General features: G+C 36.2%; 1 protein-coding gene across 1 annotated transcript; it reads left to right on the forward strand.

Annotated features, from left to right (window-relative positions):
• Positions 1-21446: 21446 nt before the first annotated feature.
• LOC110106699 (anthranilate O-methyltransferase 1-like) lies at positions 21447-25310 on the forward strand. The gene is made up of 4 exons (XM_020836677.2): positions 21447-21591; positions 23279-23683; positions 23791-24060; positions 24813-25310. The coding sequence occupies exons 1-4, from the start codon at positions 21517-21519 to the stop codon at positions 25173-25175; spliced, it is 1113 nt and encodes a 370-aa protein (XP_020692336.2). The 5' UTR covers positions 21447-21516; the 3' UTR covers positions 25176-25310.
• The last annotated feature ends 1104 nt before the right edge of the window (positions 25311-26414 follow it).

Genomic DNA, 26414 nt, shown 5'->3' on the forward strand with positions numbered 1-26414 from the left:
GTGGTAGTCTGGACTTCAAGTGATTGTCCAACAGAACTCGGGGCCTCATGTGGTGATCCAGCAGAAGTCTGGGTCTTAGGTGGTGGTCTGACAGAAGTTCGGGCCTCATGTGGTGGTCTGGCAGAACTCCCTGCCTTAGGTAGTGGTCCGACAGAACTTCGGGCCTCAAGTGGTGGTTCGACAGAACTCCGGCGTCAAGTCGTGGTCTAATGGAAATCCAGGCAGTGGTCGAGAAGGAGTTAGGGGGCAAGAGCGATATTTGATCTCTCTCTTGATCTCTTGCTTCCGGGTCCCTTTTCAAGAGGAAGGAGGGGTCAATTTATAGATTTCCTAGAGTGGCATGACTTGTAAATAGGAGGCAAATCAAGGGTAAATGAGGAGTAGTTTGGATGGACGGCCGATATTGAATACCTTGATCATGGACTATTTGCTAGACATTTAAAGGTCTTAATGATATTCAAATTTTTTGATCTTAAGCTCGTTAGATTCGTCTCATCGAGCCGCTCGATTTGACTATAATCATGCCACATGTGGAAACTGTTTGTTACTCCAATTTATGGTTTGAACCTCCTAACGTTGCTTCAGGCCTTTGATTTGGACCCATTTGGGCTCAGATTGAGACAAATTTGGTGTTGTTGGGTTCGTATTCTCGAAACGTTCAATTCGATTGTAAGTTTGTTGAAATCAGAGTTTTGATGATCCCAAATTTAAATTTGGAAGTTTCCAACTTGATTTTTCCTTGAGATACAAGCCCGATCAAGATAATTATTTAGGTGTATTAGTTGTTCCCCTATTTTCGGACGTTAAAGCTCCATAAGTCTGAAAATATGTGTCACAGCCTTTCAAAAATTTTTTGTGCGATTTGGAAACTTGAAATAATTCAAACTTGGGCGAAGGGGTCCCAAAAGGCCCTAAAAGTTGGTCTCGTCCGATAGCACCACCGCCGTCGTTGCCCGACTTGCCCTCAAGCAGTGTCCGCTTCCTGCGCACTTGCTCATGGTTGCATGCGCTACCTAGAGCCATGACCTACGTGGCGTGGCTCGCTCGACAACTGCAGGAAGTTGGCTGTGGCTAGCCAACGGTTTGGCCAACTACCGGCTAACCGTTGGCTAACAACCAACTAATTTTTTTTTTAACAGAACTTTCTTCTTTTCTTCCCATAATCACACTAACCTCTCCCTTTCCTATAAATACCACCTAGGGGTATGAAACTCTTATACCTCCTCTTTTTCTTCCCTTCTTCTCCTCACATTGAGGCTTTCCCCTTATCTTGTTCAAGCAATATCCGCTATTTAGGTCTAGGGCCCGTTACTGAGTAAGAGTCTCCTCCTCATTCTTTTCTCCCTCATGCTGAGGCATTCCTCTAGTCCTGTTCAGATGGTATCCCATGTCCAGGTCTTGGGCCCCTAACTAAATAGGAGTTTTCAGCTCCTTCTCTCCCTCATGCTAAGAAATTCCCCTAGTCCTTTTCAAGTGGTATCCTCTGTCAAGGATTAGGGCCCCTCACTAAGTAAAAATTTCCTCCTTTTTTTCCCTCCCTCATGCTAAGGCATTCCTCTAGTCCTGTTTAGGTGGTATCCCCTGTCCAGGTCTAAGACCCCTCATTGAATAGGAGTTCCCTCCTCCTTCGAGAGATCCTACGGTCAGGGGAGAACCGATGATTGTCAGCATACGATTGAAAGTTTGATGGTTGGGTGGAAGTCTAGTAACAAACAGAAGTCCTGTATCAAGTAGAAGTTTAACGAAAGTCTGATGATGGAAAAAAATTCGGCGTCAGGTAGAAGTCTGACGAAAGTTCGACAACAGGCAGAAGTCTGTCGATGGGTGGAAAATTAATGTCAGGTAGAAGTTTGATGACAGTCCAACGATGGGCAATAATTTAGCATTGGGTAGAAGCCCGACAAAAGTTTGGAGACGGTAGAAATTCGGTGTCGAGTAGAATTCCAACGAGAATCCAATGACAGGTAATAATTCATCGTATGAGGAAACGTCCGACATCAGGTTAAAGAGTGTAGGACAGGAGAATTTTCCATGACTTATTCGAGGTTGTATGCCAGAGCATTGCCATAGACTTTAACCTATATGAAAGAGGTCAAGAGAATCCAGCAATGATGTATGACTTATATGAGGTTTTTTATGTCAGAGCGTTGCTTGATTATGTTAATATATATTGAAGAGGTTGAGAGAATCCACCAAGGATGTAGGACCTATCTGAGGTTGTATATCAGAGCGTTGCTCAATGACGTTAACCTGTATGGAAGAGGTCGGATCGAATCTCCCTGGGATCAATCATCCAGTGATTGAGCCACAATAAAGATTTCATATTTTTCTAATCAAGAATTTAAGATTTGATTAACATCCTCCTAGGATGTTTGACCTATCCGAGATTGTATGTCAGAGCCCTGCTCATTGATGTTAACATATACGGAAGAGGTCGGATCGAATTCCCCTGGGATTGATCATCTAGCAATTGAGACATAATAAAGATTACGTATTTCTCAAAACATGGATTTAAGTTTTGATTGACATTATACTAGAATGTTTGACCTATCTGAGGTTGTATGTCAGAGTCCTGCTCGATGACGTTAATCTATATGGAAGAGGTCGGATCAAATACCCTTGAGATTGATCATCCAGTGATTGAGACACAATAAAATTTGTGTATTTCTTAAATCATGGATTTAAGATTTGATTGACATCCTTCTATGATTTTTGACCTATCCTAGGTTGTATGTCAGAGCACTGCTCGATGACGTTAACCTATATAGAAGAGGTCGGATTGAATCCCCCTGAGATTGATCATCTAGTGTTTGAGACACAATAAAGTTTGTGTATTTCTCAAATCATGGATAACAAGATTATATTCATCGGTAATTTTTTATTATCATTTTTAAAGAATTGGACAATATTAGAATGGAGTGAACAACATAATACTATTATGTTAGACAATACAAAAAGTCCCTAATATGACTTAGGGATATAAGAGTTACACCATACTCAACACATAAGAGATACATATAGGAACAACATGTTATTTAACTTGAAAGAAAATACTAAAGATATTAGAGTGACACCCTACTTATCATAAAAGAGATACACGATGACACAAGATAAGTAATATTAATAACACAAAGCCCCAAATTGCGTGGTTATTTAATCTCACCAACCATTTGAATATTATTCAATTGTTGTATTTCCTGTTGTTGATTTTTCTCTCTAGTGAAATAAGCCTTATCTAGAGCAGGTGAATCTTGAATGAACTGTCAAAAATAACCTTGTCAGATAAGTTTTTTTAATTTTATTTTTGAGCAAATTACAGGCTTCAGTGGTGTGCCCACGACTACGGTTAAAATGACATTATTGATCATGATTTCCTGTGTTTAACTTTAATGGATTAGGCCATTTAATATTTTATTGATCTTGAATGGCCATAAGTGTATTGGTTCCAGATGCATTGAGAGGTGTATACTCTTCCTCTTGTCAGAACTCGTGTCATGACAATGGAGGTCTAGGTGGTAGGTTATTCTTCCCTTGTTTTTTGTTTGCTACGAGAATGAGTTATCCATTGTAGGAGGATTTTTACTCTCTTTGAAAGTTACTCAAATTGCTTCATGTGAGCATCGATGACTTCATCTATTGATATTTGTGCCTCCACACGATGGAACATGCCAGCATACGAGGGAACCGTGTGTCACATAAGTGTCGAGTAAAAGGGACCAGGACGAAGTCCTCTAAGGAAGCCTCCTTTTAGTAATTCTGAATATACTCATGGAGGTTGTCGAGCTTCCTTTGAAAATCACTAAAAATACTCCTTCAGTGATTCTCATGTTATGAATCTGTTTTCATGGATTATGATTTTGATGATAGCAAACACTCTTGTTTCTCTACGACTGCCTTATATACTGACATTTTAGGTCCATAAGATCAGACTGAAATTTGGAACCAGCTTAAGATTGGGTAGACTAGGTCTTATTCAATTTGTATCACTTTTTCCTTTCTTGAGTCTATTGTATTTGGTGTGGCTCCTGATGCTATGTAACTTTGCACACACACACACACCTTGGAAGTTTTTCTATCTGTTCCCTAGAGTTTACTATTTTTGGAAATATCGTCCGAGATGATATTTATATTAGCCTGAACGATCGATTTAAAAACAAAAATCCTAATTAGGGCATCATCCTTATTAAGGAAGCCGTCATTAAGCCGATAGACCTGGACGATAATTGTATTGGCCAAAACGATAGGCTCAAATCAGAAAGAATCAGCCACCATGATCAATTTAGCTATTCTTTATTTTAGGATATCTGCCAGGACGATCTAAACATCGACCTGGACGATGCAGCACAATTATGCCTAAATTAATCTAGTAATTATGGAAATCAATTAAGGATGATTGATACGATCACATCGGCCGGGCCGATCAAAATATTGGCCAGGATGATGTCCTGGATGATTAACATCAGCCAGATTCTATTCTAGGCGATGTTAAGGATAATTATTCTTGGAGTTGAATTAATCGGCCAGGACGATGTAACCAATTTTCTTCAGATCGTTCCAAATCGTCTCGGCTGATTGAGCTTATTTTGTACTGATCTGCCCGGACGATATTCTTATCGGCATGGATAATAAAGTCGACATTAATGAGCTCATTTTGAGATATTCTATTTAAGCTTTTGACAAGGCACTTTTATAAGTGACTTTGACAGCCATTGTAGCTTTATTCTTTTGGGGGGAACTTGAAGAGAGAGCTTGAAAGGGAGTAAGGAATGAGTGAAGTTTGAGAGAGGGAGAAGATCCTGTGAGGGGGGACAGTGTGGAGGGGGATTTCACACAGTTGCTCCGGCAAGCTTGCACCTTAGTACCGTCGGATTCAAGGCTTGTCTTGAGGGAAGTTCACATAAGAAGAAGATATATTTGGTGTCAACGGACCCGGCGACTCCGCCGCACCTGGGAAGGTGGAAGTGATTTTGTGAGGGCTTCTGCATCTTACTGTGGGAGCAAAAGGATAGTCACTTTTGTAGTGCAATACTCGGAGGGCGCCTCCGGGGAGTGGACGTAGGTCGAGTTGACCGAACCACTATAAATCTGGTGTGATCTTTCTTTGTTTTAATTTTGCATTTATTTTTCCGTGCTTTTATTTCTGTGGTGATTTTGGTTAAGTTTTGTTATTTGATTAAAAGAAAGATTTTTTTAAAATACCAATTTACCCCCTCTTGGTTTGCCTTTGGCCAGTCTTAAGGGCTTAACATCCCTAATAAACTTTCAAGTGGTATCAGAGCGGGATTCATAAAAATAAGTTTTTAAAAACTTTTAAATTTTGATCCATGGCTAATTTTTGTAATCGTAATATTGTGTAAGGTTATTCAATCACCAGACCACCTTTATTTTAAAATATTACTTTTGATTTTTGAAAAATTCGCATGTCTATTTTCTTGTAGTCTATTGATTATTGAATGTGGTATATTATTTTAACTGGTTATTTTTTATCGTCACGTATTATAGATGGAATTAAAGTTGATATTCCTTTTAATCAATGGAATAGGGAAGAATAAATCAATGCTCAATTGAATGCAAAATCTTTAAATAGTTTTTTTGTGCTTTAAATCTTGAAGACTTTATGTTAGTTTCCACGTGCACTGCTGGTAAGGAAATTTGGGATAAATTACACACCTTATACGAAGGCACTAGTGAAATCAAGCAATCAAAGTTGAATATTTTAATGCATGATTATGAACTTTTTTACATGAAACCTTATGAGACGATCTTAGACATGTATACTAGATTTATTCAAATTGTTACATCATTGCATGCTTTAGGTAAGGAGTTTTCAAACTTTGAAAATGTCAATAAAATTCTTCATTTTCTACTTGATAAGTTTGATGCTAAAGTTGTTGCTATTTGTGTATCAATGAATTTAAATGAATATTCTATTGATAATTTGATTGGCTCACTCATTGCCTATGAGCAAAGTTTGGGTCAAAGAATTTTGGATGTATGTGAGATGATAGTGCTAAATGCTGAAGACTCGGAGAAAAGTGGTTTTGTTGGTGATGAAAGCGATAACTTGTCAAGCAAATTAAAAAGCTCATCAAAGCATAAGCATCAACAAAAGTGGAACAATGGTAAAAATGGTAAGAATGTTAAGATTTCTTCTGACGTTGTTTGCTTTAGATGTAGGAAGCCTGGACACATGAAAAATCAGGGCCCTAATTTGAGAACTCTTCCTGCAAAAGAAAAGGGTAAAGCTAAGCAAATTGTAGAAAGGGCAAATAATGAAAAGCAAAAAATCTCCTCGGTACACCTGGTTTCTGAAGCATCGGACCAGGGGCAGGATGGTGTTTAAAAGCCTTACTTATTTATTTTGTATTGTGTTTAAGTTTTTTTTGTAGTTTTTTCCTTTCCTCTTTTTTTTTTCCCTTTTTTGCCTTTAGTGTTGTATTATTTTTGTTGTTTTTGTTATTTTTTATGAAGTTTTCACTAATCAACACATGCGTATCACTTTTTTCAAGATCTTTTTTTAAATGAAAAGTCTATCTCTTAATTTTTTTTGAATTCTTAGGTAAGTTGTGGTTGACTTCTCTAAAAACAGTCAAAGAAAGAAAACTCATGATTTTGACTCTCAATCTCTATTTCCTAATAGAGGTTATTCTACTTTTGATTTAAAATCTTCATCATATTTTAAATTGAATTTTGAAACTGAACTTTTCATCTCCCTACATTTTATTTATCGCATAGAAATCTTTTGCAAGTTGTTGAATCTATCTCATAATTTTCTTAATTAAGTAGTCCGATTTGTCAATAGGATGGGTTTAATTTTGCTTTTAAAATTTTAGAAAGGTATTATATTCTAAAATAAAAAGAAAATTGGCCAATGAAGCCAAATTAAGAAAGATACACAAAGTGTATCAAAAAGTAAAAGATGCGTAAAGTGCGCAAAAAAACTAATAAGAGGCATAAAATGAGCCCACAAAGAGTATGCTTATTTTTTCCGTGTTTACTTAAAGCTTAAGAAAACCCTTGATATTTTTGGTACTTGGTCTTGAAAATCATGTTTTTTTTATTCACCAATTTTTGCATCAATCTTCTATTAGATATATTTTATGAAAGGAGTTTTGAAAAATTAGTGTTACTTTATCTAATTTATTCATTGATTTAAATATTTGATTAAAGAGTTTTTGGTCTTTTAAAAGAACCTGAATTTATTACCTTTACTGGATTATGCATTGTGAATCCATTCCTTACTAAGTTTTTGATTAAAATTAAGAGGTAACTTTCTCATTTTTTTTATAGATTTTCTTTCGTGCCCCTTCTCTTTTTGATAATGTCAAAGGGGGAGAACGTATTGTTGTATTTGTATCTTTTTTTCTCTCTTTCAAAAATAAAAAACAATTTTTTTTTTATTTCCCCTATTTTTTAAAGTTTTTTTCTAGTAAGGGGGAGATTAGGAGAATATGATTTCTTTTTTACAAATTCAACCTATAATGCTTACCATCATCAAAAAGGGGGAGATTGTTGTGAATATATTTTCATGGATTATGATTTTGATGATAGCAAATACTCTTATTTCTCTACGACTGTCTTATCTACTAACATTTCAGGTCCACAAAATGAGACTGCAATTTAGAACCAGCTTAAGATTGGGTAGATTAGGTCTGAGTCAGTTTGTACCATTTTTTCCTTTCTTGAGTCTATTGTATTTGGTGTGGCTCCTGATGCTATGTAACTTTACGCACATACACCTTAGAAGTTTTTATATCTGTTCCTTAGAGTTTACTGTTTTTGGTAACATCATCCGGGACGATATTTATATAGGCTTAGACGATCAGTTCAAAAATAGAAACCCTAATTTGGGCATTATCCTCGCTAAGGCAGCCATCATTAAGCCGATCGGTCTAGACGATAATTTTATCGGTCAGGACGATAGGCTCAAATAAGAAAGAATCAACTGTCATGATTAATTTAGGTATTCTTTATTTTAGGATATCGATCAGGATGATCTAAACATCGGCCTGGACGATGCAACATAATTATGCCTAAATTAATATGGTAATTATAGAAAGCAATTAAGGCTGATTGATGCGATCACATCGGCTGAGCCGATTGCAGTATCGGCCAGGACGATGTCTTGGATGATTAACATCAGCCATACTCTATTCTAGGCGATGTTCAGGATGATTGTTCTCAGAGTTGAAGTAATCGGTTAGGACGATATTGTATCGGCCTAGACGATGTAACCAATTTTTTTCAGATCGTCCCAAATCACCCCGACTGATTGAGCTTATTTTGTACTCATCAGCCAGGATGATATTCTTATCAGCCTGGATGATAAAGTCAGCAAGTTACATTAATGAGTTTGTTTTGAGATCTTCTATTTAAGCTTTTGACAAGGCACTTTTGTAAGTGTCTATGACAGCCATTGTAGCTTCATTCTTTTGGGGGGAACTTGAAGAGAGAGCATGAAAGGGAGTGAGGAAATGGTGAAGTTTGAGAGAGGGAGAATATCCTGTGAGGGGGGACTCAAGGGAGTGTAGAGGGGGATTCCACACGGTTGCTCCGGCAAGCTTGCACCTTAGTACCGTCGGATTCAAGGCTTGTCTTGAGGAAAGTTCACAGAAGAAGAGATCTCTTTGGTGTCAAAGGACCCGACGACTTCGCTGCACCGGGGAAGGTGAAAGTGATTTTGTGAGGGCTTCTCCGTCTTGCTGTGGGAGCAAAAGGAGAGTCACTTTTGTAGTGCAATAATTGAAGGGCACCTCCGGGGAGTGGACGTAGGTCGAGTTGACCGAACCACTATAAATCTGGTGTGATCTTTTTTTGTTTTGATTTCCGCATTTATTTTTATGCACTTTGATTTCTATGGTGATTTTGGTTAAGTTTTGTTCTTTGATTATAAGAAAGATTTTTTTTAAAATGCCAATTCACCTCCCCTCTTGGTTTGCCTTGGGCCAGTTCTTAAGGGCGTAATATCCCTAACAAACTTTCATCTCATTCATTCTAGAGAATCCTAGAAAAGAGAAAAATATTTAGTAACTCTCTGATTGGTGATAAATTATTCAACGAACACTTTGACCAATTTGACAAAGGTGGGGATTATTCCAACTGAAAGTGAATAGAACCACATTCGTACTTAGCCCTTGAGGGTAACAGAGAAAACTTAGCATATGAGCGCATCTGAGGGTCGCATGATATGCATGATGGTCCTATAGTGATTGATATGCTCGTACGAGTCAGATGTTTCATCGTAGGAATTGATACTCAGTAGTTTGAATGCTATAAAAATGTGGTGTTGAAGGAAGGCTTCGCTCAGGGGTGATGACTCCTAAAAGTCCCACTGATGATGAGGTTGTCTTATACCTCCCACGGGGAACACTTCTCGGACCAATCTTCGTAATTCATGACTAGAGGTGTCAATATTTGACCCGGCCCGAAAACCCGACCCGAACCCGACCCAAAAATTTTGGGTTCCGGTCAACCCGAACCCAAACCGGGTCAGGTTCGGGTTAGGGATTTCAACCCGTTTGCAAAATCGGGTCAGGTTCGGGTTGACCCGGAAACCCGAAATCAATCCGGTTTGACCCGTTTTTAATTAAATTAGGAGGGTTTTAATAGATTTTTATGAAATAAGTAAATGCTATTTTAAAAAATTATAAACATTATTGCCCAAATTAAATTAATCTTGATTTATTTTAAATTAATTGAAGTAAATCTTACCTTAATTTGATTTATATTTAAATAAATTGAATTAAATAAAAAATGTAATAAAATATATCTGAATCAGGTCGAGTTCATGTTGACCCGGACTTGAAGCGGGTCAAGTTCGGGTTCAGAAAACTGACCCGTTTGAAAAAATAGGTTGGGTTCGGGTCAGGTTGAACAGTGTCGGGTCAATTTCAGGTTGGACCCGAACCCGACCCATGACCCAATTTTGACATCCATATTCATGACGTAGGGAGTTACAAGGGAGTTTAGTAATGTGCTATCAGGCTAAGTCCTCAGGGATGCCTAAAGGAATGTGAGGTTAGCGACCTCTACGCGAAGGATGAGTAGAGTTTACTATGTCAATAAGCTCATTATCTTGATGTGTCAGAGGATGCATTCTTGGAGGAGGAAGAGGAATCTCAACATGAAGATGTTGGAGCGAAAGGCTATCGAGGGAAAAGAATATCTTCTTATGGTGCTAGTGCTAGTCACTGAGTCTCTCGTAAGAGTTGAAGGATTTCATTCTGAGATTCCTCCATATTTATGAGGCGGTCTTCCAGGGAAGGTCCTGAAGTTCCTTCTCCATCAGCATTTTCCCCCCCAGGAAAAAAAGAGGCGGATGCTTGGTGTCCATGAGTCATAAACTTATTCCTGGATTGATGTGAGTTGGAGCGAAAGGCTCCCAAGATGCAATTGCTATGCATGTTTTCCATTAAAGTGGTTCTTAGGATTGCGGGCTAGAATATACACAGTGATAGAGTTAAAATCTTATGTCATAACGTTTGCACAAATATCCAGCTCACACACATAGAATAAAAGATTTTTTACATGAAAAACCCTATAGAGGGAAAAAATCATGGGGCTTGGCCCAATTTGAAATGATTCCACTAGTGTTTGGATATATTACAATAGACTGACTCGTCCCTATGGGTGATCAGATTACAAATGTCAACCATATAGTTAAAATTTAGAAACAAACATAGATGAAAGTTCGGTGTCTCTTGGTGGTCGAGCAAAAGTCTGACATTACTTGAAAACTTGGGCGTTATTTGGTAGCCTGATGGTGGTTTGACAGGACTTTGATGTCATCCGGTGGTCCGACAGAACTCTGGGCAACAGGTGGTGGTCCGGTAGAAGTCCGGGCCTCATGTGGTGGTCTGACAGAAGTCCATGCCTCAAGTGATGGCCAGGAAGAACTTCGGGCCTCAAGTGGTGGTCCGACATAACTCAGGGCCTTAGATGGTGGTCCGAAAGAACTCTGGGCCTCAAGTAGTGGTCCGGTAGAAGTTTGGGCCTCAAGTAGTGGTCCGATAGAACTTCAGGCATCAGGTGATAGTTTGGCAGAGCTATGGGCCTCAAGTGGTTGTCCGACAGAAGTTCAGGCCTCAGGTGGTGGTTCGGTAGAATTCTGAGCCTTAGGTGGTGGTCCAGCAGAACTTCGAGCCTCAGGTGGTGGTCCGGCGGAGCTATGGGCATCAAGTGGTGGTCTGGAAAAAATCCGTGCATCAAGTGGTGGTTTGGCGAAATTATAAGCCTCAAGTGCTAGTCCAATGGAACTCTGAGCCTCAATTAGTGGTCCGACAGAACTTTGGCATCGGGTTGTGGTCTAACGGAACTCCAGGCCTCAAGTTGTGGTCTAGTGGAACTCCAGGCATTAAGTGTTGGTCCGGCGGAACTTCGACGTCAGGTGGTGGTCCTGCGGAACTCAGGGCGGTGGTCGAGGAGGAGTTAGGGGCAAGAGAGATCTCCTCTCTCTCTTGTTCTCTTTCTTTTGGGTCCCTTTTTAAGAGGAAGGAGGGGTCTATTTATAGATTTCCTAAAGTGGCATGACCCGTAAATAGGAGGAAGATTAAGGGTAAATGGGGAGTGGTTTGGATAGACGACCGATATTGAATCCCTTGATTATGGACCATACTCTAGACATTTGAAGGTTTTAGTGATGTTAGAATTTTGTGAACTTGGGGTTGTTGGATTTGTCTCATCGATCAGCTCAATTCAATTATAAGCATGTCACATTTGTAAACTGTTTGGTAATCCAATTTATGGTTTGAAACTCCCAATGACGCTTCAGGCCCTTGATTTGGACCTATTTGGATTCGGATTGAGTCGAATTTGGTTTGTATTCTCGAAACGTTCAGTTCGAATGTAAGTTTGCTCAAATCGAAGTTTGGATTATCCCAAATTTACTTTTGGAGGTTTCCAACTTGATTTTTCCTTGAGATTTGTGCCCGATCAAGATAATTTTTGAGTTTTTATCAAGGGTATAATTAAAATTTGAGGAAAAAAAAATAATTATAAATTAAAATACATTTTCATAAATAGGGAGAGATAAACTGAATAGAGTGTGATTTAATTTTGCAATTTCCACAAATAATTTTCTTCGATCACAAAGTTGAGTAAACTTTTATAAATTAAAATTTCAAAGCAAAAAAAAAAGTACTATAATAGTTCATTTTATTTTATTTTTCATTTCTCAACCATAACTTATGTTAGTCCACTATTTTTTGTTACTTTTAAAATAAATTGTGCTAGAAATTCCGTTCTTCAATAACTTTTTATAAAAATTATTTTCTTCATAATAATTTTATAATCATTTTTATAAAATACTGCAATCTCTTAAATGAACCTTTAGTATTTATAATATCTGTCCAAGTTAATTGATGAGAGAAATGCACAATTAATTACTATCAACTAAATTTTATAAAGGTTCAGCTTCATATCACGCCCAATTCACTCCCAAACCCCATTTGGAATGCTAAATACCAGTGCTCTCAAATCATGCGACACCAACTCAATTGTTAAGCTCTGTTTTAGGCTGGAAAGCAAACCAGAATTATTTTTTCGTGATCAAGAGTAGTCCTCGCACATGAATACTTATCTAGAAATGTGTTCTAGCTACATTAGCTAAATTGTAAATTAAATAAAAAAAATGTTACATGAGTAGAACTACACACACTAGAAAGTCAATAAAAAATTTGCTCCCAAAAAAAAAAAAATATAACTCTAGAACTTTCTTAGGACATTGAGCATTTTGTTGAGGAATGATGAGAGTTGAAAGACTTTTAGAACATGAGAGGTTTTGTCAATATTATTATTATTTTTAACTGTAGTTAATAAGGTGATATTAGTGGTTTTGTTAGTATAGAGAAATATAAAGGAGATTTTCAAAATATGTTTCATGTGGTTGAAATTTTTCTTATTTCTTATAATGAGGAGATGATGGCCATGAGATCCTAATCGCATGATGGTAGCTTGAAAACCAAGGCTTTTAAAACCGGACAGGTCAATGAACCGGAAGAAGGAGGGGTTAGAGGTTTGATGGTTCGACCGGGGTCGAATCGGATGACGTAATAAATATTTATTATATTTAAATATTATAATAATAACACAATTATTTATAAATATATAACAAAAATTAAAAAAAAAAATATAATACTTTTACTTATTATATAATAACACTATTTTGATTTAATACATAATTAATGACTCATAAATATACATAATTAAAAATTATTAATAAAGTCAGTGGCGGCACATGCACCCATGCTGCATCCACGCCCCTACCTCCGGCGAAGATGCTGCACAGCCGCCGTCGATCAAGAAGCCAACCCTTCGACGCGAAAACGGTTATGAGAAACCGGAGCCGGTTTTCCGGTTCAACGGTCGAACCGCCGGTTCGAACGGTCCGAGACCGGTTCAACGCGAAAACGGTTCTCAGGCAAACCGTAACCGGCCGGCCAGCCGGTTCGCGGTTCAACCGGTTGAACCGACCGGTCCGGTCCGGTTTTAAAAGCCTTGTTGAAAACTAGATTGGTGTTTTTGTTGGCCGAATTGTGGTCCAATCACGGTAGTTGAGCTATGAAATTCCAATGTTAGAGGTTTGGCAAGGATATGATATGCTATGGTGATTGGAAAACAATAGTTTGGTGATGGTGGTTGGGCTTCCATGGTCTGAAGGTGGTGGTTGGGCGCAATGGTTCGATGATGTCAGTTAGATAGTGATAATTTGAAGGTGGTAGCCCAATGGCAGTGTCACTCGATGGTGGTTGGGCAATGATGGTCCTATGGTGATAATTGGGCAGGAACGATCTTATGGCTTTGGTCGAGTGGCGGTGGTCATATTGGTGGCTCGACTATGGCGCTTCGACAATGGTAGTCAACAACTGAGGTTGGACTGACATTGTTGGTTGGGTGGTTGTAATCTAATGACAATGGTGTGATATAATAGTAGGATTGTTCAAATCTTTAAGCTCTATCATTCTTTTCTCATCATTCACGTTGAGAATGAGGGTTTATTTATAATTTTTTGAGTAACATTTCAATAAAATTAGTCAAAATTCCAAAGCATTTCATTTGACGGCTCATATTAATTCCCTTTATTATAAATCGCTCTTTTAACATTCAAGTTTTAATAATATAAGAATTAAGAGATTTTGAGCTTGTTGAAATCCTCTTGTGGAGATGTTCTATTTGACTATAAACACGCAAGGCTCATTATCATTTGATCAAACAATTAATGTCATGAATTTTTAAAGTGTACTTCAAATGCTTGATTTGAGCTTATTTAGACTTGTATAAGATTAATTTTGATCTCATTAGGTTCGTCACACTATGATGTTCAATTTATCTAAAGTTTTCTGAAATAAGAGTTTGAATGATCTTGAGTTAAATTCTAAAAAAAAATGATCAAATAGAATTTTCTCATGAGATATCAGTGCTAACGATCATTAATAATAGTTACATAGTGTTTTGCAATTCGATATTATTTGCAACATTTAGTTAATTTTGTCAGTTTAATTTATATATTTTACGTCTTAGTTAAATTTATAAAATAATATCATTATTTCCCTCTTTCTTAAATGTCTGCGAGCCATTAGTAGGCTTTATAAAGCCAAGAAACTTGGGAAAAATTACATAAGTAGTTTCTCACATACATTATTCAAAATAAAAATGAGAAAAACAGTTAGTAAAAAAAATGTGTGTTTGAATGACAATTTTTTTACTACTGCTTTTAAAATTTGAAAAAAACTATTTGGAAATTTGGGTTGAGAAAGGAGCTTTAAAAGCAAAGACACAAAAGCTCATGCTGCCCATATAAAATCTTAGTCTTCATGTGGGACAACTTTCTTACTACTTTCTAAAACAATTTTCTAGCTCAAAAATTTTTTTAACTCGAAAGCTGCTTTAGAAAGTAGCTGTGGGCTCTAAAAATTCATGCCCCGATCTCTCTACGTATCCCATTTCTTTCTTTTCGGGTCATGGAGCAGAGTATTAAAGCATAAGTTTAGGAAAAAAATTATTAGAAGGCATATTGTGTTAAATAAGACATTACCAAGAGATTTTGCCCTCATTTTGCGAGGACTTTATGATCTGAGTTAAGGTTTCCTATAGACGTAAGCCTCTATAGTTAATTACTCCTCCCAATAATGACAGAGAACTTTCGATTATCAATTAAGGCTAAACGTCAAACATATATATGATATCCGGAGTATAGTAGCATCATGGGTTGATATTTAAAAATTTAATATTTAAAATTAGAAATCTACCATCTTGCCCTTAATGTGGATGGTAGGGGGAGTGATGATAAGCCCGATCAAGATCCCATGGTTTTGTCCTCCCGGACCATCATGGTATTTGTTCTACTTAGTTAGAGGAGATAGTCGACCCAACCGGACTGAAGGATCCTTGTCGGCAACCATGGGTTGCTTCATTCAAGGGTACCTTGTAGACCTGCGATGAATATTTACCTAAGGATTTGAATCCATCTTAGCTAATATAGGGCTTTATGCATTATCATTACCGTAATTTAGTGGTGCCATTTGGTTGCAAAACTGTCCGATTCAGAGGATCTCGATCATAACTATTTACATGTGGTTTCATTTACTAGTGAAACTCACGATGTGGTGTCATTTAGTGGCGAGACCACTGGTTATAGGACACATGTAATATCTTTACCGACAAGAGACTATTTAAGAATGAATCATAGTGATATATTTTCGACCAGACATTGACCCTTTTTGAGCTGAAGTAATTTTCAGATTTATCTACCTCGATAAATTATTATGGAGGGTGGATGAATTTTGCTTTAAATGTTTGATGATTTATATTAATTTTTAAATAATTTAGATTTTGGTAATTTTAGGAATTTTAGATTTTCATGTGTATTTGGGAGGCATTTTGAATGTTTGGGGAGTTTTCCGGTTGAGATTAGCTTTCAACACGACCATCATGAGGGTTTATATGAGTGATTTTCATTTTGCTAATTTAACGTTGTCGACTCTATCTACTTGATGATAGAGGATCAGGTTCATTGTTGGATGTGTGCTTTTATGTGTTGAATTTTCTTGGTCGAGGGCCTTGAAGGCCTAATATGAATGCATACATTAAATATTCTGGTTGGTGTTGTGATCGTATAATTGTTTGATGGCCGAGCCGTGTCAACTACTATTAACCCATATAGAAGGATCGGACTCGTTGTTTATTTTATACCATGGTTAGTGAATTTTTCTTATGATAAACCTTGAAAGCCTAATATGAATGTATAAAATAAATATTTTGGTCGATGCCGCAATCATATATTTGTTTGATGGTTCGAACTTTGTAGAGTCCTACACATTCATGTAGATGGATTGGGCTTAAACTTAAATTTATTTCTTAACCCACGCAATATCTTTAGATGTCACATGTGTAGTTATAACACGCTCATAGGAGCCCATGCAGGTGTATAACTTTACATAAATATATATTAATATGATTTTATGTATGCGATATAGTGAATGTATACGACATATCTACGCGCTCACTTACGCTCTTATATGTGCATCTATATGTTAACATATCAACATATACATGTGTGTATTTTATGTATACATGTATGTCGTTATTTTACATTTTTGCACATTGCTTAGCCATGCCTACATGATATATTAGTATGTAGTGGAGCATGTGTGCACACTGTATTTTATAGTTTTATGTGATGCATTATTGCAGCATAATCATTTTACAATGCTGAATGACACGTTTGAATGACACATTCTACCTATTGTAGTGCATGTGGGAGGGAATTTTAAAGTATTTGATGCCATCACTTGTGTGAATGACGACCATTTGAATGTACGCAACTCTCTATTTAGAAGCATATATATGCTTTCTATCTGCATGTACAAATATTGCAGATTCGCTGGCGTGAAGCTACATTGCACTATGATTATTTGTTGCTTCTTGCATATGAGTTATTATTGAAAAATACACATAGCTCCACTTGGGAATTTATCTTATGTCTGTTTGTATACATAATGCGGATCCGGTAGTATGGCTTCGCACTTCGAGTTATCCACTACTTTATGTAGGTAGATTGCCGTGCACTAAAAAATCTCTTGTAGTGGCTAGTTGATAATTGCCTTTACTACAGCTCTTTCATACTCTTTCATGGATAGCCTGCTGTTCAATGAGTCTCCTATAGTGGCTTATAGGTATTTGCATTTTCTAACATTCTTCTGCATTTGCTATGACCCTTATTTTGCAATTTTTGCTTGTTTATTGCATGTCGCATGAGCATCTATATGTATAGGGGGCTCATCATATTTGTAGCATATTTCTTGTATCATTGCCTGCAAACATGATGGTTGTATACATTATAGGTCTTCTATTATTATGCACGTACGAGCTACATTGAATGCAAATCTTCTAGCACCACTCATAGATTTTAGTATTTATCATATTTCTTGTGTGCCTTGCTTGTGATGTGTATGATGGGCTTCCTATAGCGGCTCATAGGTATTTACATTTCCTATATTTCTCTCTATATTTGCTTGTAGGTGGCCTCTAGTGTGTATTCCACAGCAGCGTCGCATGGGAGCCTGCATTTATTGAATTTTATTTGTAAGTAGTATGTGGCGTGCACAAAGGGTCTCCAGCTACTATTTGTAAATAAGCTACTATATGCATGACGAGCATCCTATAGTGAATTGTAGGGGCTCAAATTCATCATGAATTTTCCATTTCTGACAGTAGGCAACATGTGGTACTCACTATAATCTTCTCGTTTGTATTTTCAGAAGCTTTGTCATTACTGATTGCACATAGCTTATTATCATCCATAAGAGGGCTATCACATAATTACTAAATTCATTAGCGCTGCTTGCAAGCAAGTTTTGTGTCTTGCCGATACATTCACCATGGTCTTCCCGGATATGCTTGTAGGAGAATCATTACACTTGCATTATGCCCATGGTTATTTTTCGTAGGCCACTCGGTGTGTTAATTTGTGTATGAATATTAACTATTCGATAAGCTGCCCTTACTGTCAATAACTTTATGCATGTTAGTTAGCGAATTGCCTCATTCATTGCATATAAATCATCACTAATTGCAAGATGGTTAATGAGTTTCTTTGTAAGCTAATTGACATAAACCACAAGCTAATTGGCATTAGGTGCAAGCAAGCAAGCTACATTCATTACAACTTCCTCTAATATGTTGTGTTGGAGAACTATTGTTTTGTTTGCATATTGATGTTCATTTGAATGTATTTGGATGATCAAAGTTATCATTTGGTTTTGATATTTTCATTTTGATCATGCATTTAGCAATTTAAAGTATGATTCCCTATTACTTGAATTAAGTTTGGTTCCATGTTGTCCTTTGTTTAGTTCAAGTTCAAATCAAGTCTTTCGTATGCGTTCAAGTCCCCTATTAATTCGAAAATCTAGTAACCTCTAGACGTCTCCTCCGTTTAGGAGAAATTCCAAGAGTCATTGTCAGCCCACTATGTAAGAGAAAGATAGGCATGGTCGGTATCTGACGACACCTCGGCCATATTTTTTGATCCCGTTACACTAGAGAAAGGCATGCACGAGTTTTCAGGAGTACTTTTTCAAAAATATAGTTCTTTCGCCACCAACGAGGCACTCACGGGTACTTATTTTTTACCTCACAAGAAATGAGGCACCCACTTTGACGTAGGTCTCGCACCGGGTTCCCTCCCACCACACTAGCAGAAGTGAATATAGGTGATTTTTCGGTGCCTTGCCAACGTCAAAATTAGGAATTTGAAGTTTTTTGGGGTTAGGTAATATTATACCTGAGCAGGGGTCAACGTTGGTGGTGTCGAGGTCGAGAGTATGAAGACGATGAAATCATAATGAAATTCAATTTTTTAATATAATAATAATAATAATTATAATGATAAACATTATTAATATTAAAAGTAAATTGACAGAGAGAAAGAAGCCACCATTTTTTTGAGGGAAATCGATATAGAAATCAGACGGAGCTCGGTAAGGTGGAGTCGGATGGGGCTAAATGTGTTCTTGTGGATTTTGGATTGGTTATGTGTATAGAAATGGGAAGGCCTGCGGCTGGGTCTTGTTCGGCCTTAAGGAGGAGATGGGTAGATGTAGGAGTCAGAGATCTGGATCGGGCGCAAGAGGGGTTTGATTCTTGAGCGATTTGATGAGTAGATTGGGACCGGATCAGCATTGGAAGAGGCAAATAAAATGGGGTCTAGGCATCGTGTAGTTTGGCTCAGGCATGTGATTGGAAGTCAGATAAAATCGGCGAGGCTCCTAGGTCGGACGAGATGAAAAGGGTTCGGTCATATGGGTCTAAGGCTATAAGTGAAGCTCAACTAGATGTGTGGGTCGAAATCTGGATGGTGTGTGGAGGTAGAGGCGAAGGAAGGTTGACTTCCTGTAGGTTGAGGTTGTCGGGGGCTGTGGTCGTGAGTGGCAATTGGAGCTGCTTGGTTAGTGTGGTTTGGAGATAGGAGGAAGAGCGAAGAGAAGAGCTGTGGCTAGTGAGACTACAGCTTGTTAAAGTGGATCTCATTTTAACAATGAGAATGGAGGCTCTGTTAAGGAGATTGTGTAGGATTAATGAGAAATGATGTGTGATATGAGGTATGGGGGATTTCAGTGATTTTACAGGATTTAAGTGGGATTTATAATAGCAAAAAAACTTTTCCAAACGAAGCATTATACTTCAATTGGCAAAGTAGCAAGAAAACTATTCCAAAAGAAACCTTTAATCTAGTGATTCATATTGCAACTCTAATTTTGATATAAAATAATAAAATAAATAAATGAACACAATCATAAAAGTTTAAGGACATTATTATTATAGAATTCATGGTGATAATAATTTTTAATTCATAACTATTGCGTGCTCAAACATTCACAACGGTAGAGATATATAGAATTTAGCATTTTTGGTTTGTATGAAGATACAACATACATGCAAATAGGAGAGGGGTGCAAGAGCCATAAGTGACACCAAGATTTTTATGTGAAATATCTTGAAAAGATGAAAAACCATGGGGCTTAGCTTAGTTAAAATGATTCAACTAGTGTTTGTAGTCTATTACAAATAATACCCTTCATTGGCGGAAGGCCTTGGCTCAATGTAACAAATATACTTAATATAAAAAACAATATATGATGGGAGTTGGAAGAATCCAATGATATGAGAGTTGCTCTAAAAAATGTTAGCTTGTTCATTTGGTCAGTAAGACCATAGTTGGGTGATGAAGGTCTGAGAGACTGTAGTCGATGGACAACGATGGTTAGAGGGGTTGTAGTTAGCAAGCGACGGTGGTTTGAGTGACTGTAGTCGAAGGGATATAGAGGTCGGAGGATTCATAGTTGGCGGGAGACATAGGTTGGAGGAATCGTAATCGGAGGGAGACTGAGGTCAGAGTGACTATAGTCCGTGGGATACCATGGTTAGGAGGGCTATAGTAGGCAGGCGATCAAGTTTGGAGGGATCGTAATCAACAGGCGACATAGGTTAGAGGTTCGAGGGACCTTAGTCGACGTGCAACTGTGGTTGGACAGACTATAGTGGATAGACGATAGTGGTCGTAGGGATTGTATTTGACGGATGATGGTGGTCTGATGAAGGCTCGACGATGGTTGTCGGACCGAGGTCCAATGACAACGGTGAATTAGAGGTGCAGCAGGGGCTGCTTGGTGGCAAGATTTCACTGGAGGTGGTGCTGGGTTGGAGCTCCGGGATGCTTCAAGCCTCAGGCTAGCTCTCTTGAGCCTCTAGCTTAGTTTTAAGCCTTCTTTCATGTGGGACGAGGGGGTCTATTTATAGATCTTAAGAGTGATATGCCATGTAAATATGAAAAAGATCCAAGATAAATTCGGAGTGGTCTATTAGACAACCCATACGGATTTTCTTGATCATGGATCATTTGTTCAACATTTAAGTGCTTTAGTGATGTCAACATTAAGTGATCTTGAACTCGTGTTGGATTCGTCTAGTCGAGCCGCTCGATTAGACTATAAGCATGCTATATTAGGATATCATTTGCACATCTAATCAATACTCTAAAGCTTGCCAATATGCTTTAATCTCTTGATTTGAGCCCATTTGGGTTCTGATATGACTGATTTTGGTGTTGCTGGATTATTATTTCTGAGATGTTTACTTTGACTTGAGTTTGTTGAAATTGGCGCTCAGATGATCCCGTATTTAATTTTAGAAATTGTTACTTAATATATACCTCGAGATTTGTGCTGGATCAAGGCAACATATCAAAATATATATTTCATGTCAGGTATGATTCACATGATGCATAAAATATATGCTGAACATAAATAATTGAACTATAGCATCACCATATTACATCACCATATATTGCATGAACATGTGCTGTGTGAACATATTAAACTATATCGTCTATTGACATTTAACAGCACCATATTATATATGTCGTACCGTTGAGGAGGTCCTATAAATTGAGTACAAATTTCCATAGTGTGAGAGAAACTAATTAAAAGAGAGTAGAGTTGTTTGCAACAGTTTTAAGGAATGAAGGTAGAGAAAATTCTTCACATGATAGGAGGTGTTGGAGGGAATAGCTATGCTAATAACTCCAAGCTTCAAGTAAGACTTCTACTTCATTAATTATTTTCTGCTACTTCATTGATTAATACAGTCTCCCTTTCAATCACAGATCTTATAGTTGGCATGCAACATTTCCCACAAGTCTTTTGTAGCATGAAGATGGACAAATTATTCTGTGTGGTCACCGAACACCGTATACAGACCAACCAAAAAGTGCCACATCATCACCCGCTCAGTACAACACTCGGTATTGCTGACGTGACACATTCTGGTTGGTCTTTGGATGGTGAACTGCGTTTGACGTCTGCACAAAATAATTTCTCATGAAGATGAGCTAAGGGAGGGGTTTATTTTTTATTTTTTTTATTTCATTTTTAATTTATGAAAAATAGAAATTTTTACGTATAATTTATAAATCAAGCAGAAGATCAATTACTAAAAGGTACAAATCCTTGATACAAGAGCCAAATAGAATGCAAATCTAATAATTTTTTTATGAAGATAACAGTGGTGTGATGCGCGGGTTATTTTTTTTCTAAAGGATAGAAATTTATCATTTTTTTTATCAAGTTGTTATTTGGGACAACTTATAAGAAGCATCTTTTTATAATATACTATTCTATTTACATATCTAACATCTAAAACTTTAATATTACATATATACCACCTTATATTATTTTAATAACAAATATGTCACCCATATTTATTCCTACGACCCATATATTTCATTCCTACCACCTGTATTTGATATGAAAGTAAACAATAGTTTGATATGAAAGTAAACAATAGGTGGTATGTATGTGATATTAAAGTTTTAATTGTTAGATATGTAAATAGAGTAGTATATAGTTATATGTATGTAAATCCCCCAAAATTATTTTCCCCATCATAATTTTACAACTATCATTATAAAAAACTATTGTCATTCCAAATAGATCATAATTTTGCTTAAAGATAGTTGGGACGTAAAATGGCTGGAACCTTCTAGATAATAATTTCATGTTCATTTAAAAATATTTTGATTTTGTGCATTTCTTTTACTAATAAAAATCTATTAATTAGTTTAAGTAGAATACCAAAAAAAATTTAGAACTCAATATGCAGCGAATTATTCGCTCCAAGCAATAAATATAAAAAATGGTTCATATGTTTTGACCTCATTATTAAACAAAAAATTAGAACTCATTTGGTTGAGTTTTTTTATTTTTTATTTTTTACGTTTATTTCTAAAAATATGTTTGTTTGGTATTTTTTAATCGCAAATCAAGTTATTTTCATAAATACTCAAAATATTTTTTAAATGCTTTGAGTGTTTTAAAAAATGACTGTCATAATTAGTTTCTCCCCATCGTTGTTGCCCGTTATTACTAGCCACCACTGGCAGTCCTCACCATCGGCCGTTGACAATCACCGCTTGCCACTTGACGTCACTTTTAAATGTCACCCACTATCTTCAACCACCATCCGCATCCATCACCAACTCCACACATAAAAAAAAAAGTAATAAATTTTTAAATATTAAACATGCTTTATTCCAAATCAAAACATAAACAAAATAAAAATCAAAAGTGATCACAAACATCCCTTAGCTAACATCAACATTTTTCTTGTTTTGATTTAGTTTTTTTTTTGTCACATTATTTATTGTTTTTTTATTTTAATGATGGCCACTTTGCTTAAAAATGTATAAGTTAATAACATAATTAAATTCCATTCAAATATGTAGGAAAAGGCCATCCTGAAGACAAAACCAATGGTGGAAGAAGCAATAAGTGACATATGCAACACAATACACACAAACAACTTTGTAGTGGCTGATTTAGGTTGCTCCTCAGGCCCCAACACATTACTTGTTCTTTCACATATCTCTAATGCTATAGAAAAGCATTATTGTCAGTACAACCACAAACAACCAGAGATCCAATATTTCTTCAATGATCTCCCAAGCAATGACTTCAACAGTATTTTTCAGCTTCTGATGCTCTATGAGAAGCAATTAAGAGAAAACAAGGGAGCAGATTATGTGAATCTTTATGCTGTTGGCTTGCCTGGTTCATTTTATGGGAGACTTTTTCCTACAAAGACTGTTCACTTTTTTCACTCTTCTTATAGCTTGATGTGGCTATCTCAGGTTAGCATATAGTTGTGTACATAATCTATTTTTCTAATTATATATATAGTGATATTAGAAAGTTTCTATTACTCATTATGCTCTATTTAATTTTTAATTAAATGTAGGTACCAAAAGGGCTTGATGAGAAAAATTGTGCTCAATTGAATAAAGGAAACATATATATAGCAGATGCATCCTCTTCTATCGTTTACCATTTGTATTTAAATCAATTTAAGAAGGATTTCTCAGAATTCCTTAGATCTCGTTCTAAAGAGCTTATTTTTGGTGGAAAGATGGTATTATCTTTTTTGGGAAGAAAAAATTCTCCAGCTATTGGAGACCTCTTTAATCTTTGGAGTCTTCTTGCTGATGCACTAAATTCTATGATCTCTGAGGTATTTTCTTTTTTAACATTAATTATATTATGTGATTGATTGATAGCACTTATTTTTATTTTATTTTGCATGTTGGAATTGTTGAAAGAGAAAATTTTCTTTTGTATTAAACTATCTTAAACTTAGAATAATTACTGAATTTTAATAAATATCTTTAGATACATATAGTTTTGTACTGCATCATTGAGCTTAGCTGCCATAATTTGAATTCATGTTATTATTATTATGTATTCGTGGTTTTTTTTAATGATATTCTCTTACCACACAATGCACCACTACAGGTGTTTCTCTATCTCTCTCTCACACACACATTTAGATGTGATCATCTATACCTCAATAAATTAATATATTTGATCAAAGCAACTTAACCTTATTATACTAAGTATCATTGGATTTTCTTAAGAATATAGATGAATAATTATTAGTTTCATATCAAATTAAATCACATGTCATGCAATTAATCTATATTTTACTAATCATAAATCCATTAAATACTAAAGGCTCCTATTGTGTTACTTTTTCAATGAGATTCATACATATTATGTCATTTAAAGTTACTATTCATCATTTAAAATTATCATTTGTAAGCATCTCCACTAAAACAAAATCACAAGGACTCTTGATAAATTTTATTTTGCAATCAAATAAATACATTTTACTTCAATCATTGCTAGCTCCATTATGTGTAGTTTCAATAACTGCATCTAGGTCATACTTTTGTAATTACATCTAATCTATTGTATTATATGCAGGGACTTGTGGAAGAGGCTAAATTAAATACCTTTAATCTACCAATATATGCACCATTGATGGAGGAAGTGAAATCAGTTATTGAGATGGAAGGGTCATTTCATGTTGATCAAGCACAAATTTTTGAGTCAAATTGGGATCCCTTTGATGATTCAACAGATAATTTTTTCATAAATAGTACTTTAAGTGGACAAAATGTGGCTAAATACATAAGAGCAGTGTTAGAGCCCCTTCTTATATCTCATTTTGGAGATGATATTATAGAAGATTTATTTTCACGTTATGCACAAAATATTGCAAGGCATATTTCTATTGAGAAAGCTAAGTTCGTGGTTTTAATACTAGCCTTGAAGTTAAAAGAGTGAAGATCAAGGAGCTTATGAATAAGAATCACTTCAAATGATCTGCATGAATCAGAATAATAATATATTTATGGCTAAAACCATTTCTCCAGCATTATGATGTACCCTTTATTTTGAATTTATAGATATATCTTCATATTACGTAAGCACCAATCAATAAAATGATGATATTTACTCTTTTGTGGTTATGACCATTTCTCCAGTTTTAATAAATTTGATCTGGTTTACCATGAGTTACAAGTCTGAGTATAATTCTAGGTGAGTGTTGCCTAGTTTAAAGACAAATCACAAGCTTGAAATTAAAGCTTCGTACTCATCTTGGTTATTTGTGACTTTGAATTCAAAATTTGGGGCTCGAGTAATGATGACTTTTGTTGAGCTTCTAAGAATACTGCTTACACTAATTCCTTCCTCGCCTAAGGCACCATATACATACAACATCAAACAAGGTTGTGTTGCCATTTCTAAGCTCATACCTTGGTCATTTATTATATAAGGAATTCAATGAGTGCCCGAGATTTGATAGTTATCCTTTAAATGTAGTTGATAGTGAATTCATTGAGTTCTACCAATCATTTGAGTAATCAGCCTAAGTGGCCGAGCTTAATTAGAATTTGCTAAAGGGGATAATCAACTACTACTTAAATAGAATGGGTCTAGAAGTACGGTTTTAATCTTGTACATGAGTTGGCAAGTGCCCATACGAGCTTTTCCATAATACCTTTGCTCCACACCCTAGAATGTATGACTCACATAGTCGATAGCTATTACTTCTTCCCTTCTCCTCTGACGAGCACATAACTGATAGCATTTTCATAAACTTTGAGATATAACAACATGTTTTCATTGAACTTTGATGATTTTTGAAGAAGAGGCTGCATCTCTCTCTCAGCCAAGAGATAAAACAGTTAAGTATGTTAATCCACTTAGTTAGTCATTGAACTTTCATGACAATTTTGGGTGTCTTCATATTAAATATAGCTTATAACTTATTTGGATTAATTTTGATTATGTTAGGAGTAAGAAGAAACACTAAAAATTTTCTTATTCTTTCTTTAAAGTTGCGCTTTAGAGGATTCAGCCTCTTGTTGTAATTCTTTAGAGTGAGAAATGTTTCTTATTGATCCTTGATAAGCTAGTCAGAGATCAACTCTTTACTGGAAGGTCCTACACACAAACTTTAACATTTCTTTCCTTCTACTCTTTGAAGGCATTGTCCATCATTCTTTAATATATTTCTCC

This window comes from Dendrobium catenatum, unplaced genomic scaffold (genome assembly GCF_001605985.2).
Source record: "Dendrobium catenatum unplaced genomic scaffold, ASM160598v2 fragScaff_scaffold_998, whole genome shotgun sequence".
Classification (NCBI taxonomy): Eukaryota; Viridiplantae; Streptophyta; class Magnoliopsida; order Asparagales; family Orchidaceae; genus Dendrobium; species Dendrobium catenatum.

Coding starts and splice junctions, on each gene's coding strand:
- LOC110106699 (XM_020836677.2), top strand. CDS start 21,517: ATGAAGGTAGAGAAAATTCTTCACATGATAGGAGGTGTTGGAGGGAAT. Junction 23,684..23,790: donor GCTTGATGTGGCTATCTCAG/GTTAGCATATAG, acceptor AATTAAATGTAG/GTACCAAAAGGGCTTGATGA. Junction 24,061..24,812: donor TAAATTCTATGATCTCTGAG/GTATTTTCTTTT, acceptor TATTATATGCAG/GGACTTGTGGAAGAGGCTAA.